Genomic DNA, 16,055 nt, shown 5'->3' on the forward strand with positions numbered 1-16,055 from the left:
ACGACCCCTGACGATTACTAGACTTCAAATCACTGCACAGGAACGGGACATCTGTACCATAATCAGTAGCAGCAGCGGTGGACTGAAGAGCAAGCCGAGGCAGCATCGACCGGCCGGACTGCACGACGTCCGGCATCAGAGGCAGAGCTGCATGTTTCTTGATCTTAGGTTTGCTTAAAAAACAACACAAGGAACACTTGGAGCAAAACATTGCTTAATAATTGTTTTACAAAGTATGGCCGGACAACGACTTGTCAAAGCAATTATATATTGAAAGGCTATTGAGTCAAGAGGACCAAACATCTGATCCAAAGAAAGAAGACTGGTCATGTAACAAGAACAAGCTTTTAACTCCTGTTCAAATCCAATCTCATGTGCAAAGTCTTGCCTCCTCGGACCTCTTCATCATCATCATCATCATCATCATCGTGAACTTCAGATTCTAATGACATGTTGATATATTTCGTTACCAACAACATCATTAATCTCCCTGCAACATCTTTAGAAACTCATTTTTAAATAAAAATAGACATGGCTTCACCGGCCGACTATTCCCTTTATCTATAAAAACTCAGACAGCAATATATACAACTTTTGAGTACATATCATAAAGTAGATTATCTTTATCTGTAGATCAGCGTAGGCTCCCTGCCACCAACTCTACTGTGGGATTCCTCCCATGAAAGCACGTTTCAGAAAAAGAGAAGAGGATTGTCGCAGGAGACGTCTCCCAGTGCAGGTTGATGTGTTACTGAACGAGGAGCTGAGGCTGCACTATGTACAGGCGATGAGGGCTGACATTCAGCCTGAGTGGTTTGTGTTTGTGTTCATGTGTGTGTGCTTGCACTCAGGGGTGGATCAAGAGTTTCCCATAGTTTCTCTTCAACCTCCAGTCAGGAGCGGCGTAGAGCTGGATTCACACCGATGACTGATCCCAGACCTGCAAGACAACAACAGAGACAAAAGGTTCAACTTTCAGTTCTGACATTTTGAAATTGCGACGTCAATGTACTGTGTGAATGTCTAAAACATGTGTAGAGGCCTGACTGAAATTCAAATACAGTTGGAACAGAGTTTGTTTATTCACATTACATCCGCTTGTACTGTTAAATTCATAGTTATAGGTTATTGTAATTGAATTACATTTTTTCACATCAGAGCAGTTTAAACCTAATTAAAAATTCCCCCTGTTCGGGATTAGTAAAAAAATTAAATAATTCTATCACAGGTAAAATGATAAGTTTTGTGATATTCTTCATGATAGCTACTACACTAGTTTTTACTCAACAGGAGTAAGTGAAGTATGTTGATTAAAGCCATAAAACGTCATAGTTTAGTATGTCAAAAAAGTCATAAATCAGTCATAGTAGAGAATGATTAAAAAAAACGATAGTTTAGTATGAAAAAGTAAAATGGTATATGTCGAAAAAAAACAGTTTTAAAAAAGGCATTGTATAGTATATCGATAAAAATCATTAAATAAGTAATTGTATAGTATGTCTAAAAAAGTAAAAGTATAGCTTATTGAAAAAAGTCACAAAAAAGTCATAGTATATAGTATGACGAAAGAAGTTACAGTATAGTTTGTAAAAATAAGTTATATTAAGTGTGTCAAAAAAATGTCGTAAAAAGGTAATTGTAAAGATGAAAATATAAATAAAAGTCATTGCATATTACGTCTAAGAAGTCATAGTATAGCATGTCAAAACAGTCACAGTACAGAATAATCAAAAAGTCATACTATTGATTGCCATAGAAAGTCATAGTATTTCATATGCCATAAAATACCATAATGTAGTATGCCATCATAGTCATAACACTCACAAAATAATATGCCATAAAAAAGTCATTAAAGTCAAAGTAAAGAAAGCCATTAGCCATAGTATGCCAAAAAAGTGTGATTAAAAAAAAGTCCAAATATAATAATAGGTCATAAAAAAGTCAGAGTATTGTATGTCAAAAAAGTCATAAAAAAGTATGCCATTCAAAGTAGTAGGGAAGGTCACAGAAATATCATTAGGAAGTCATGCCATAAAAAAAATTGTATTTGGTATGCCACCAAAAAGTCTTAGCATAATATGTAATAAAAAAGTCATAGTATAGTATCTCATATGAAAGTCATTTAAAGTATGCCAATAAAAAGTTATTGATTTGCAGGCCATAAAAAAGTTATAAAAAGTCATGGTATTTATTGTGTGCCATAAACTACAAATATAAGCGTATAAGTGTAGAAATGGAACCTTGCAAGGGATGAAAGAGGCATGAACGCAGCCACGATACGACTAAGGATATTCAGTTATACGCTTCATTACTTTGTTAACAGGGGCGAGCTGTGTTCGGACGGATCCTGCATGAAGTCGGGTGCTGTCTCCGAATCTCCCAGGTGACCTCTCCCTGCGACTGTCCAGCACTCTGCCAGGTGACTTTTCTCTGTCCAGCGGTCGGGCGGGAGACTTGTCCCGTCTGAACTCGGTGCGGCCCTCCCGGTACCGGTGTGGAGTGCTGGGCTCCCGGTGCAGGCCGTCATGGCTGCCAGGGCCAGAGGTCAAACGCTTGGTGATGTGCTCAGTGTAGGTGGGTGGGCCTCGCTTACTGGGACTGCTGTAGAAACAAAGCAGAGAGCAGCGTCTCACAACAGTGTTTGACAATATTATTGGGGAAAAACAGCTGTCTGTAAGAAACAAGAAGATTTGATATTCTTACAGCAGATGGCACTGTTGGCCTATCCAACAAAAACAATGGTGTTTTCTACCTGTGAATTTGAACTACAATGTGTTTGGAGGTAACAAAGTGATTTGTAGGCGTTCAAGTGTTTTTAAATCTACCTACACACAATAACTTAATAATAATAATTTTCTCTCTTTTGTTGTGTTTTTGTTGTTGTTAAAACTATGGAAGGGAGCTGACCCTCTGCTGGAGCCGGTCCTCTGCAGCTCTCCCGACTCTCGGATCAGACTTCCCTTACAGCAGATGACCCGCAGTTTGTTCTGGTAGGAGGAGGCCAGGTAAATGGCCCCGGAGGAGATGGCTGGGCCCAGGTAGCGAGGGTTGGGGATGTCCAGGTGAGCCAACACTGTAGGACTGGAGGTATAGACAGTGATGTGAGAAATACAGCTAACGCCCCAAAATCTTAAGTTTCTCAAATCTGGTCCGAGGAAGCCAGTGTGTCTCACCCCAGAGAAGCATGTCCCTGAACCTCAATGACGTCCAGAGAGTTGAAGTAGGTGACAAACAGGTAGGGCTCTCTGTAGGCTGCACCAGGGAAACAGTGTCAAAATGTGATGCCATATTGCTGATTGCGGTATTGATGCTTCAAAGAGTGTATTTACCAAAGGACAGAGGCAGACGACTCCACTTAATGTCCTCGGTGCGGCTTCTTCGTCCGTACGTGTCCACAAACACTCCAAACTCTGCCACATAAATAAAGATTACTATACACACCTAAGTTTGCAGCTTAATGTGTCAAAACTCAAGACAGGTCATGGTAAGTCTTGTGAGAAGGCAGTAGTTTCACTTACAGTGCCATCATTTAAATGATATACAAAACATGAGGGTCACCATCCTTCACAAAGTATCATTTTATGACTTGCATTTTTAGTATAGTAAAAAAAAAAATGAACTAGTTGTTTATCTTGTGTTGTAAACGGAAAAACAGAAGCAGCGTGTGGAGTTGTTGTGCATCCAAACACACCGTGAAAACACAGCAGGTATTCCTCCTTCTGCATGCTGCTGGCCACCTGCATAATGGAGATGGGGAAACTGTGGGACGAGGCTGCAAACACTGCCGAGGCCAGAGACACGTCGTTCTTGTCAAGGAACTCTGCAGTGGAGAAATCAAACGCCATTTTAAAATGATACGTCTTTATGAGGCTAATTGACATATTCAGGCAGATGTTTCTTAAATGTTATCCTGTGATTGTCTGCTGCCTAATTACATTACATTATTGTATTGCATGTTTTTTCAAGCAGGTAAATCATTCAAACAGTAGGTCAACAGGTAGGTAGGAGAATACCTAGGGTCAACAATATAGAACAACAAACTCCCCTACACTGTCTGATTCACTTGCATTCAGAGATATTTAGTGACAACCAAAATATCTCTGTATGCAAGTGAAGCAGACGGTGTGGGGAGTTTCTTTGTTCTATGTAAGCAGGTGCATCTTAAAATAAAGCAGAAGCTTGCACACAATCTGATCAAAACTGCTGTTATTTTTATGTCGTGATATTCTACTTGTGTCCTCCTCACCCTCGAGCACAAACTGCTTCATCTCAATCTCGTAGAACTTGTTGGTGCCGATGATGATGCTGTAGCTGGTCAGATGGATGCAGCTGCAGGGCTCCAGAGTTTCAATCTCCTGTGAGATGAAGAATGGAGACATGAGTGACAGACAAAACCTTGGAGCTATTTAGAAACCTTTATGATGGCAGAAGGCCTCCACTATTTAGTACTTTTTATTCTCTATTTTTATTCATAGGAATAAATGAATGTGATCCTGATATGTTTTAACTAGAAACTGCAAAGTATCTTCTGATTGGGAGCGTATCTATGTTCCCAAGTTCAATAGTCTGTTAACACATATTCATGCTCGTACTCCTTGGGTTAGGCATGATTTACAAATCTACTTTATTGCTGTTTGCCATACTATTAAAAACAATGTTCTCTGTTAGTGAGATGTTTAACAGCAAGGTAAATGCTGCCTTTAGGAGTCAGTTATGTTGTTTGAATTTGAAAGCAAAAAATATGTGCCCCTTTCTAGCACAGTACGAGGGTTTGATGTTGCCAGGGACTCATTTTCCCAGGGCCTTATGTTCAACTCTAGACTTATGTTACCTTTTACAACGTCCCACAACAGCCATTTTCATACTAAGCCAATACAGACCTGGGTAACACCTTTATCAGGTTCCACTTATGTGCTGTATGGAGCTGGGGAACATAAGACCCTGGAAATATAGGACCCTGGGAACATAGGACCATGGGAGAGACTAAATGTAGAACTGGGGAACACACAGTAGGATGCTGGGAACATACGCTGGGAATGACCCCTTCTGTTTGGGGTAAAGTTCAGCTTTTCACTGACATATAATGTGTTAGTTATTTCAGTTTCTAATTCTCAAAACTCAGGTATCAACATGCATGTTTTGTCATTATTTTCTACTTTTTCTTCTTCTTAACATGATTACATCCTTTATTTTGTCGTGTTGGTTGCTGTTCCAGTATTGGGGTTTCTGCCACTGTCAGTTAGGTTCATACTCACCTTACGAATGCAGTATTTGTTGAGATTGTCGTTGTAGCGCAGAATGGTTATCTTGTTGGGCATAGCAGCACATATACACGGTCCGTTGTCTATCTGTAAAAAGAACGCAGAAAGCACTCTCTGAAGTCACTTCCTTTCCACCAACAAAAAAGAAAATCGCTTCAAAGTCAGGAAGCTTTATTTCAAATTTCACAGAGGAGATGAAAACCTACTCTTCCTGCAGCAAACAGATGGCAGCCCTTCACCGTCTCAAAGATGTAAGGAGCCAGTTCAGACTGGCTGGGCAGGTGGGACTGGGCCAGAGACAGCTTCACTCTCTTAATCTCCACCAGACACAACGCCCTCTCGTCTCCTGCAATGCACAAAGACAGATGTTACACGGTAGCTGATGTTCCAGCAGGACACCAAGACAATTGAAATCTTAGTCATCATGCTTTCCTGTGTGACAAGATGAATCACATCTCCAAGTTTCACCAGAATTATTAGAAAAGCAGTGTTGATTCTCAAAGTTTTTAATGATAAATAATAATTATAGAGCCTCAATTATGCCAGTTGAATGGCAGGGGATATTGGCTTTTTGATTTATGAACAATACTTGCTCCCTGAATTTAATTAACTAAAAGTCTAGACTCAGATGCCGCTGCTCAGAAGACAGTTTTCATCCATTGACAATAACAAAGCTGGACATCTCACCAACAATCATAAGTAGTTTCTCCTGCTCTTTGATGATGTGGATCTGAAACACTGATCCCAGGCCAGGGATGTGAGTTAGAGAGTTCTTGATAACGTTCAGGGCATACAGACCCTCTTCAGAGCCCACCATAACTATCTGCAGCACAGCAAGAAAACATCATTAACATAAGCATAATTATTCTGGTGAACATGGTTCAATTTCAAACAGAAGCAACATGTGGCAATCCTTGGCAGTGAGCCGTGAGCATCTGCTCTGTGCTCCATGTCCCTACATAAATTAAGATCATTCTGCCTCTGAAAATAACTGCTACTGTGGATAAAATGTGTTTTTTTCTAAATTATCAACATTACAAAATGTCTAAAAACAGCAGATTCATTATTAAAGAAATACATTAAAATATATGTTGACTGTATGTGCACACTATAAACTCCATTAAATATGATTAAATAAAATGTAATCTATACGAGTACCTGATCTGTGAGGGGGAGGGTGCAGTTAATGTCCAGCCTATCATCTCCCTCCAGCTTTAGGAGAGAATTTCCTAGCAGCTTCTGTAAGAGCAGAGAGGGGTGAGGGGTCAGCAGGGTCACGACCTCAACGCGACCTCATGGGGGAGGCAGCAGAGGAGCAGAACAGAGGGGGCCGGACGGCTGCAGGACTGTGTGCAGGCTCACAGTGTCAGAGGTGGGACCAAGTCACAAGTCAGTCTCCAGTTTTAAGTCCAGTCACAAAGTGGGTGGAGTTATTGCATTTTTAACCCTTTGAACCACCACTAAGACGTCTATTTACAGTAAAAGTACACTTTCAACATTTGTTTGTTTGTTTTATGAATTACATTTTTTTAATATATAATTTAAACACATAAATAAAATTAATAAATAAATGTATAGGTTTAACAGTTATCATATAAAAAGAATAAGAGCTCATAAACATATAGCGTCACAAGTGAATTTCCTTTTTTGATATTAACCTCTTTAGTAAAAAGGGGTTGTTTGGGGTCTAACATACTTCTGCTAGAGGTGATTTGTAACTTGTAAACACAACATTCAAAGTTGGCCCCTTCTTCCCGGCTCGACGAGGGTTTGGGTGCTAGTCAGCGGGTAAAAGCCAACCCCAGATCCCCTCTTGTTTTGGAACAAGCTTTGTCTACTTGCCTATTTGCATTGCTATATTTTTTATTTTGTCTGCCATTTTCGTAGCTCCCTCTTGGACGTGTGCTTACAATCTGGCACCTGGTAGCTACGTTTTTATAGAGGGTGACGTCCAGAAACGTCCAAAACAGCGAAATCAAAAATGAGGCATCTTACTCTAGACTGGCTAACCTCAATTTATTTATATTACGTTTTATAATAGCAGCATGGGAAATTATTCAAGTCACATGTTAAAAGTTGGCGAAAAAGATGAAGAAAAATATTTGTTTCAAGTCATTCTGATACATGCCAAGTCAACTCTAAATCCTTTCAAACTCAAGTCAAGTTTCTTAAAAGTCAAGTTCATATATCCCAGTTTGTCACTGTTGGGTCACTGACGATCCAGCCACGTGTCTTGAATCCCAGTCTCTAAAGAGGGTGCAGAGGGGCAGCAGGGTAAAAACACAGACGAGTACACCAGTAGGTTAAAACCCTGTCAGGACGGCTGAAGGGGATCAACCCAAAGATGATCAAACATCTTGGTGAGAAGTTGTGTACTGTGGTTATAAAACAGAACACCAAAGACTTGTTTCAGATACATTGAAACGATTACATGAACGCAGAGTTTGCACAGGACAAGACAGTGCAGCAGAGAATAGTGAGAGTGAGGAGTGGCCACAGCAGGTGAGGTGAGAGCAGTGTGTCGGGGGGGGTGACCAACCAACACAATGACAGACACATGCACTACTGCGTGCCTCGTGAAGGATCTGCAGGTGTGTGTGTGTGTGTGTGTGTGTGTGTCAGTCAGTGGGATGTCTATATCTTTGTAACTTTTTACCTGGACCAGAGGAGACAGAACCATTTGTCTTTTGGACACGGCAGCCTATGTTTGCAATGAAACCCAATGGAATGGGTAAAATAGAGCAAATGAACAAAACATGCCCATATACCGGACATACAATGTGGCATGATGAAAAAGCAACAAACAGCAGTGAGAAGGACAAAGAGAGAGAGGAGGGAAAGAAGAGAGGAGAGAAGAAAGGGGACAATTAACGACACATATAAGTGAACTGCGGGTTATTAGTTTAAGCTCTAAACCTGAAGCCTGTGTCTTTAAATGAATTGTCAACTCATGAATATCCCTCACACAGTTAAACAGTAAGATTACGACCACAGCCATAGACAAGACAGTTATCTGTGACTGCGGTCATAACGGTTTATGATCTGCATCAACAGACAGCAAGGACACAGAGAGCCAATAGCCCCGGGCGCCCCCCCCAGCCTGCTCCAGAGATACTCACTGCGTCGGCCTCGGCCTTCTCCCGTGAGGCTCGCCCCGCGGCCACCACTGACTCCATCACAGCCACCCAGCGCTGTTTGTCTGGGAAACTGGGAGCCATGAAGTACATTAACTGTCCCGGCCAGCAGGGAGCGTGACAACGGGACTCCAGCTTCAGGACGTAGGGAACATCTGACACACAGGGAAGTTAGGCACGACTTCAGGATTTACACTCGCACATATTTTCATGGTTTCTATACAATTATAGTCAAACACCCTACACAAAAGTATAGAATAAAACAAAGTCAAAAGACAAAAACTTTAAACAAAACTGCTTAGGAGAATTCTGAAAGAGAAAGGGGGAGGAAATGGGATAAAGAGAGATATTTTTTAGTATGTAAATTAGTGTTAGGTGGGTGATTCCTATGTTGTACCTGACTTTGCGGTGTTGGGCAGTTCCGATGCCCCCACTGCTCCATGAACAACCACCTCTCCATCTGACAAACACAGGTCAAACTCTTCCAGTGGCTTCACTGCTTCTGAATAATACACACAAAAAAAATCAAAACATGAAAATTGATCCACTCTGGTAAACTATGAAATGCTGCTGTGTGTTGTTGAAGAGGGAGACCTTCTCTGGGCTCTATCTCGTAGATGGACACTTTAGTCCCATCCAGGACCATGTATTTTCTCTCCCAGCCCTGGCCTCGCTTCCCATTCCTGCAAACACAAGAAGTAACTGCATTACTACAAAGCATAGATGATCAAATGGATCCAACTTTTTTTGTAGGACACTTAAAAAATGCCTTTGTTTAAACTGTACAAGATGGGTAGACCTTTTCAGAATAAACATAATTGTGTTTATCAGCCCACCTGATCCGTGGGAGGGGATGACACGGGCTCATAATGAGAGAGCACAAAACTAGTTTTCGGGCCATATGATCAACATTGTTTTAATTATTCACTAATCATATCTAACTATTCTGTGACTCCTTACGGTACGGCAAGTTTTCCACTTCACAATCTATCTGTGTAAAACAGACACACCATCCTGCTAAGATGCATGTGGACCTATGCAAAATGTCTGGATGCATAACTGGTCAATGTGATTATATAGACAACATGTAGTTAAATCAGCTTTGTTTTGACATGTGATGTGTAGGAACTGTATGGCCCCCATGCATGTTCGGTACCGAAAAAGTCAAAATGAATGGCAAACAGCAGTAAGAAGAAAAGTGTAAACATTGACATTATTGTATCCATAGCTAACCTGGGCTGTTTCATCCAGCCCTCCAGGTGCATGTGTCCGCTGGTCTCTTTGAGCTGCTGGCCTGAGGAGCTACCTTTGTCCCGACACAGGCCCTCAGACAGATGCAGGGAGCAGTCGCTGGACATGCCACACGTGGCTGGAAGGCAGGGGGAGCATTTTGGGTGGCATAATGCGTGACATTCTGAGGAGAAAGAAAATTATTATTAGAGAGCCATCTCCAACATGTGAAAAATTCAATTTAGTGTTTACCAGCCCCGACAGTGATGCTGGTATTGTTTTCACCTTGTGATTCTGTGTCTGAGTCATCAACGCAAAATGTCATCCTGGACCTCCTACTGTAGCAGGAACTACCAGAGGCGTTTTTGAGTACTTTGCTAGATGGGTTTTTTTTCTGTCTGTGGACAGATTCTGTCGCAGAGTTAGCGCCACAACTGTGCAAAATGCAGTCAGGAAACTGTGCTGGTGTGTAGTTGAGATCAAAATGAAGGTAGATTTCATTTGTGAAGATTATCTTGCTGAACAAACTGTATAGGAATCATAAACTTGTGTTTGCCAGAGAGCTTATTTTCTGCAATAATCCAAAATCCTTTTTGTCAGGGGAACTAGTGCGATAGTAACTTTGAGGGTTGGTCTGTAAAAATACATCATCCCTGCAGCACTCTATACTTTGACTTCTCTATGACTATTTATTACATACTGTGCAATGACTTTTCATATTTTTATGAAATATATCACTATGTTTTTTGACATACTATACTATGACATTTGTATGACTAATGACATATCTATATTCATTATTTTTCGACATACTATACTATGACTTCTTGATGACATACTATACCACGGCTTTCTATGCAACTATACAATGATGCTTTTATGGCATTTTATGACATAATATGACATATTTTTTTACGATAGGTTCATGTCTTTTTCATGACATACTATACTATGACTTTTATTATACACTATACCATGACATATTTATGGCATATTAACCGGCTGTGACAGGCATGCTGGTATTGTTTTTACTTTGTGAGTCTGTGTGTGAGTCATCACGACAAAATGTCTGTAGACAGATTCTGTTTCCCAAACAGCGTCACGGCATGCAAAATGCAATCACAAAACATTACACTGTGTAGTGTGGCCCCACTGCAAATGGTCTCTAGTTTGAATTTGTCATCAGTTCCTTTATGGATAAGAGCTGACATCTATTTTTACATGGTTTTTTTACTTCATTTTTCTAAGTTTGGAAAAATGAAAGACTCAAATCCTGGATTCAGACACAAAAGTCCAATGTTATGAAAAGGTTAGGCAGAACAATGGGAATGAGTCAGAGGCAACAGCCTTAGCCATCACCATGGTTTCACACATCATAAAAACTGTCCCATTTTCAGTTTCATAATCTCCATTTATACAATAGAAAATACATAAAAAATAATGAACAGGCAGGCAATAGTTTCAAAAAGGTTTTTTTTTTACATAAAATCTGTATAACTCACCAAGACAGGTAGCAGCCTGGCGACCAAAGTGCACAGTATCTAGGCACACGGTGCACTTGGCAGCTCTCATGTTGAGTCCCACTGTGAAGCGGTGAGGGGTGTTGTGGTGCACCACCCTCTCTCTCTCCCTCTCTCTGTCTCTGTCTCTCTGACTGTCCTTCAAACGACGGCTAAACTCTGAATACAGTCAGGGAACACAGTGAGGGCAGGTCTTGCTGTGTCAGGTACATTAACATCACTTCAAAACCTCAGTGCACCATGCCATACCCGCTATGAAATCAGTCCAACAAAAGAAGGCTTCCAAAAGAACTTTAAGCTGTTTAGCAAAAATGCATAAGCAAGTAAACTCTGGAGACAAAGATGGTTGAAAAAAAATATTTGTTTGATCAATCCCTTGTGCTTGTGCTCTCTCACTGCTGCATTTTAAAGGCATTATTCAGTCAGTACCCAGTTTCCCACTGTGTGCGCAGTACTCTGTTTGCACATCACAACATTTTCTATAAGAGTCTCAAACACAAATATTTATTAGAATGTTTATTAGAATTATCTTAGATCTCTGCTTTGGATGGAAAAATAAAGCAAACAACTCAGATTAGAATTAATGGAGTTTCCGTATTTTTTTCATTCCTTTTATATGCTCGTATTAGTTAACCAAGTGTTGATGATAGCAACACGGTTCATAAAATTCAAACAATAATATTGTGTTTTCATGTCTACTTTACATTTCTTAGTTGTTGTTCTTGTTGCCTTCTACTTATATTATCCTTTTTCTTCTTCATTTTGTTGATGTCACAATCAGCCAATTTCATCACAAAAATTAAAAAAAACTTTATAATGACACAATATTAAGATAGAGATCGTCCAGGCTTAACTTGTTGTATAACTTCTTGTAATTTTGAGCCCTTTTGTAAAAAGGAATACATTGACTGAATAATACCTTTAGTTTTTTTTCACAGTGTGGGTTCAAACAGCGTTTTGTGCATTGCAGAGTTTCTAATATGGTACATCTTTGTTGGTGTATGATGTGAAGTTCAGGTGGGATTGTAGTGAGTTAAAGAGCAGAGCAAAGTTCTGCAAATCAGATTGGCTAAGATAAAATGCTTCAGATTTCTAAAGCTGTGCACTCTCTCAGCTTCACCTGACCAGCCTGGTGGGATCTCACATTTTTATAAAAGTGCAGAGCTTTTAAAATCTGGCCTTTCAAGGATGTGATGAGGCAAAAGGAGAAGAGAGATAAGAGACCAAACTGAGAAACCATAAGTTTGGACAACTTACTTTCAAAAGTGACCCTCCTTCTCTCTGAAAGGTGTGTGAAAGAAAAAGGATAGTAAGAGTAAGTGATCCTTCCCGAGTGACATTATATGTGTGTATCTTTGTGTGTGCAGATGAGGGCCAGTATATGTCAAGTTTGAAGCTATAAACCTGCATGTAGGTGTTTGTTAGAGAGAAAAGGCTGCACCTGGGTAAACATCATCTTTTCACTCACCCTCAGGTGTTGCAGTCGCCTTCCTGCGCTCTGAGTTGGAGGGTGCCAGGTTGGTCGGACCCTGCTGGTGCTCAGGAGACTTCACCATGGCAGACATAATCATCTGCTGCCTCGCTGCGGCCGGGTTTGAGTTAACATGATCCTTATACTGGAGCGCTGGGGTTGGAATAATTCATTAATTGAGCTTATATCATTTGTTATATCTATTTGAATGATATGTTGTTTTAGCATGCTGAATACTGTAAACTTTCTTAGCTTTCTGTTTATCAAAGAAGATAATATTAAAAGGTATAGTATAGTGTGCAGCTTTTTAAATGTGTTTAATCAAAGTGTAAGAGCGGTCTCACCTTCCTCTCTCAGAGATCGCAGCTCCCCTCTCATTTTCTGCATGGCTTCCTCCAGGTCAGAGGAACGAGAACGCTCTTTGTCCAGCGCTACTTTCATGTCGCTGTATTGCAGAGGCACCGGCTGGATGGAGGGCACAGGGGAAATCTGGCCTTGACCCTGGCCCTGACCCTGGCCCTGACCCTGACCCTGACCCTGACCCTGACCCTGACCCTGAGCCTGGGCCTGGGCCTGAGCAGCCATGGCAGCCAACAGGTCCTCTCGACGACGCCCAAACAGACCCTGAGACGAAGGAACCACAAGGTTTCAACTGTTTAAAAACATGACTTTGCTCCTTACTCTCCCATTGGTTCTGACTCTAATTCAGTTTCTATTTGGTGATGATCTACAACTCTTTCTGAATGTGCAAAGAGGCTGCTGGAAGTTGTAAATGACAGTTTATGAATAAAGTGAATAAAACATGGATGTCCTGAATCTAAGTAATTATCAAACTTGTCATATTAATTTAAAAGCCTCCCCAAATTTAGATTTTTTGAACACGTTCTAAAAAAATGTATGAATCACCTAATTGTCATTTTGACTGTTTGCTATCTTAGATATCCCGACGTGCAATCAGTCTACTTAATTATCTAATCATCCTGACTATTTGATTTTATAATACTTCTTTTAATACCCTTTTTTCTCAACTTGATTTAAAAGATTTTGATTAGTTTTAGTATCATGTAAATCTTCACAAGACATTTGTCTAACGGCAAAACTTTAAAAAACTTTCAGAACATTTTTCAAGGGTTTTCAAAAACATCCAGACTTCTATAGGAAGACAGTCAAGTTACACTCAATCCAACTAGATACATTTTTTATCTGACCTTCTTCTTCTTGGAGCCCCCATGTGCCTGGGCCTGGAGGAAGTCTATGAGCTTGGTCTGCTGGGTGATGGTCCCCTCCATTTTCACCTTCTCATGGGAGTACACAGCCTGCAGGTGGAGCTAAATGAACATCACTACTGCCATGAATTTCTTCTCAAGTACTTCACTTGACACAGAGAGGGTGACAGGGGAACGGGGGGATGTATTTGTTTATGTGTCTCCAACAATGATGGAGAATCAATACTGCAAATGACAGAAAGTCCGGCAGGTCTACATGTGCATGCACCTCACAGACTCCCAGTATGTGCTTTTAGTAAGTAAATGTGTACGTGTGTGTGTGTGTATGTGTGTGTGTTAAGCAGCACCTGGATGTTCTCCAGCTGGTATTCCAGATCAGTCCTTTCAGTCTTCAGCAGGTCAGTCTGGTCCAGAGCGTCCTGCAGCCCCTGAGTCAGACGGAAGATGTGGGTCTTCTGGGCCTCCATCTGCTGCTGCAGTTTCTCTTGCTGTGGACGTAAAACAGCTCTTGCATCACAAACTGGATGCTTCTACTTTGCCACTTGCACTTCTTAAAACCTTTCAGCATTGTTTGACATTTGTTATAGCTATGAGAAATGAAAAATGTTTCTGTTCTGGCAATTGACTTGCAGCAGAGGTTAAAAAAATCTACCAAACCAAACATTTAAAATTTAATTTGTACATAATACATAAAAGAGAACAACAGAGGTCAGGGCTTTAATACAGAATGTACCTCCTCCAGCAGCCTCTGCTTCAGATCCCGCTCACTCTCCAGCTTTTGCTGCAAACTGTGGGCGTTCATCTCCAGCATGGCATGCTTCTTCTCCAGATCATTCAACTGAGAACAGAAAGCAGCAATATTTTGCTGTAACATATGTTAAGCAGAAAACTACGGCGAATTAAAATACTTATTAAATGTGGAAATGCTTACAGTGTCGGCAAGGCTCTCAGCTTTAACTTTCTGGTCTTTGAGGGCCTGCTGCAGGGCCAGGATCTCGGCTTTGTGCTCCTTAACTGCCTTTTCCACAGCTTGGCGAGACTCAGAGTTGCGCTGCTCTGAACGAAGCCTGGAGCATACAGCAAACCATTGGCGACAGTAGTTGTGTTTTAATATGCTTTTGTGTACCCAGTTCTCATCATACACTCGCCTACACCAGCTCAGAAAATAATTTCATATATTTCCCAGAATAAATTTTTTTCACCAACCCTGGAGAATTTGCCCAAATCTGTTGCATTCGGTGTGTGTAGGCGGAGGGAGCTGATCAAACACTGATAGCAACAACAACGTTCAGAGCAAAAAAAAAAAAAAAAGGTTGAAAGTCTTGAAAAAGAAACTCATAAACCTTTCTAAAAATGTAACATGTCTTTTGGTTAAATTATATCATGGACTAATGAAAACCCTCTGAAGTCTATTTATCTCAACAACAAAATAACTCCATGCCTCAACTCAATACTAAATGGACATAGAATTACAAGGCAAAGTTAACACAAATTCCAACTAAGTCAATAAATGTAGCCACACTCATGAGTGATGTGTGCATGGATGTTATTGTAACCTGTTCTGTTTCTCTGTGTCCAGCAGTCTCTGGATGTCCCTGGTCCTCCTCTCAGCCTGGTTCTTCTCCTCCTCCAGTGTTGCCCTCCAGGCTTCCCACTGTCTCTCTTTCTCCAGCAGCTCGTCGTTCAGGGTCTCCAGCTCCATAACCTGCTCCTCCAGCATGGTGCACGTGGTCTTCAGTGTCTCCAGGTTCTGATACAAAAAACAGGATTTTATTGAGAAATACTGTTGATACCAGGACTGTGCCTAGGACACAATTCAACATCTCAAGTGGTAATTCATTATAAGCTAAAAAAAGGTGAGATAAAGAGAGAACGATAGTTTAACAGCTTCAAAAGCATTGAAGGACTTCTGTTGTCGTCTAGCCTCAAAAACTACTACTACTACTCATTGACTGATTAAGAAATGAATGTTTCCCCCTCCATTGGCATGGTTACAAAATGTGGAAAGTTAACCTGTGTAAGAAATGTAGCTGATTATAAACAAGGATCTTGTGGTGGTGATTTATTTTCCATCTGCTGGGTTGAGGAAATCTCTTGGTAGCCACTTCCCCTCGGGAGTGTTGTAAAAAGACACTTATTTGGGAGGCAGTGACAAAGTACTATTTAACCGACAGCTTGGGGGTTTTATCACAACACATAGTAGTAGAAGTATC

At 40.8% G+C, this 16,055-nt stretch overlaps 1 protein-coding gene across 1 annotated transcript in view; it reads right to left on the reverse strand.

Annotated features, from left to right (window-relative positions):
* Nucleotides 1–916: 916 nt before the first annotated feature.
* The window catches only part of LOC129101587 (citron Rho-interacting kinase), a 36,235-nt gene continuing 21,096 nt past the window's right edge, over nucleotides 917–16,055 (reverse strand). The window contains exons 16-39 of the mRNA XM_054611460.1: nucleotides 15,399–15,592; nucleotides 14,774–14,909; nucleotides 14,576–14,680; nucleotides 14,190–14,330; nucleotides 13,825–13,932; nucleotides 13,184–13,240; nucleotides 12,961–13,081; nucleotides 12,614–12,769; nucleotides 11,128–11,304; nucleotides 9,629–9,809; nucleotides 8,990–9,078; nucleotides 8,793–8,897; nucleotides 8,381–8,550; nucleotides 6,420–6,500; nucleotides 5,949–6,084; nucleotides 5,468–5,607; nucleotides 5,256–5,348; nucleotides 4,247–4,355; nucleotides 3,692–3,820; nucleotides 3,330–3,410; nucleotides 3,174–3,252; nucleotides 2,908–3,081; nucleotides 2,313–2,598; nucleotides 917–940 (exon numbers count right to left, since the gene is read on the reverse strand). Coding sequence (XP_054467435.1) covers nucleotides 917–940; nucleotides 2,313–2,598; nucleotides 2,908–3,081; nucleotides 3,174–3,252; nucleotides 3,330–3,410; nucleotides 3,692–3,820; nucleotides 4,247–4,355; nucleotides 5,256–5,348; nucleotides 5,468–5,607; nucleotides 5,949–6,084; nucleotides 6,420–6,500; nucleotides 8,381–8,550; nucleotides 8,793–8,897; nucleotides 8,990–9,078; nucleotides 9,629–9,809; nucleotides 11,128–11,304; nucleotides 12,614–12,769; nucleotides 12,961–13,081; nucleotides 13,184–13,240; nucleotides 13,825–13,932; nucleotides 14,190–14,330; nucleotides 14,576–14,680; nucleotides 14,774–14,909; nucleotides 15,399–15,592 — 3,072 coding nt within the window. The remainder of the gene's footprint in view (nucleotides 941–2,312; nucleotides 2,599–2,907; nucleotides 3,082–3,173; nucleotides 3,253–3,329; nucleotides 3,411–3,691; nucleotides 3,821–4,246; nucleotides 4,356–5,255; nucleotides 5,349–5,467; nucleotides 5,608–5,948; nucleotides 6,085–6,419; nucleotides 6,501–8,380; nucleotides 8,551–8,792; nucleotides 8,898–8,989; nucleotides 9,079–9,628; nucleotides 9,810–11,127; nucleotides 11,305–12,613; nucleotides 12,770–12,960; nucleotides 13,082–13,183; nucleotides 13,241–13,824; nucleotides 13,933–14,189; nucleotides 14,331–14,575; nucleotides 14,681–14,773; nucleotides 14,910–15,398; nucleotides 15,593–16,055) is intronic.

This window comes from Anoplopoma fimbria, chromosome 13 (assembly GCF_027596085.1).
Source record: "Anoplopoma fimbria isolate UVic2021 breed Golden Eagle Sablefish chromosome 13, Afim_UVic_2022, whole genome shotgun sequence".
Lineage (NCBI taxonomy): Eukaryota > Metazoa > Chordata > Actinopteri > Perciformes > Anoplopomatidae > Anoplopoma > Anoplopoma fimbria.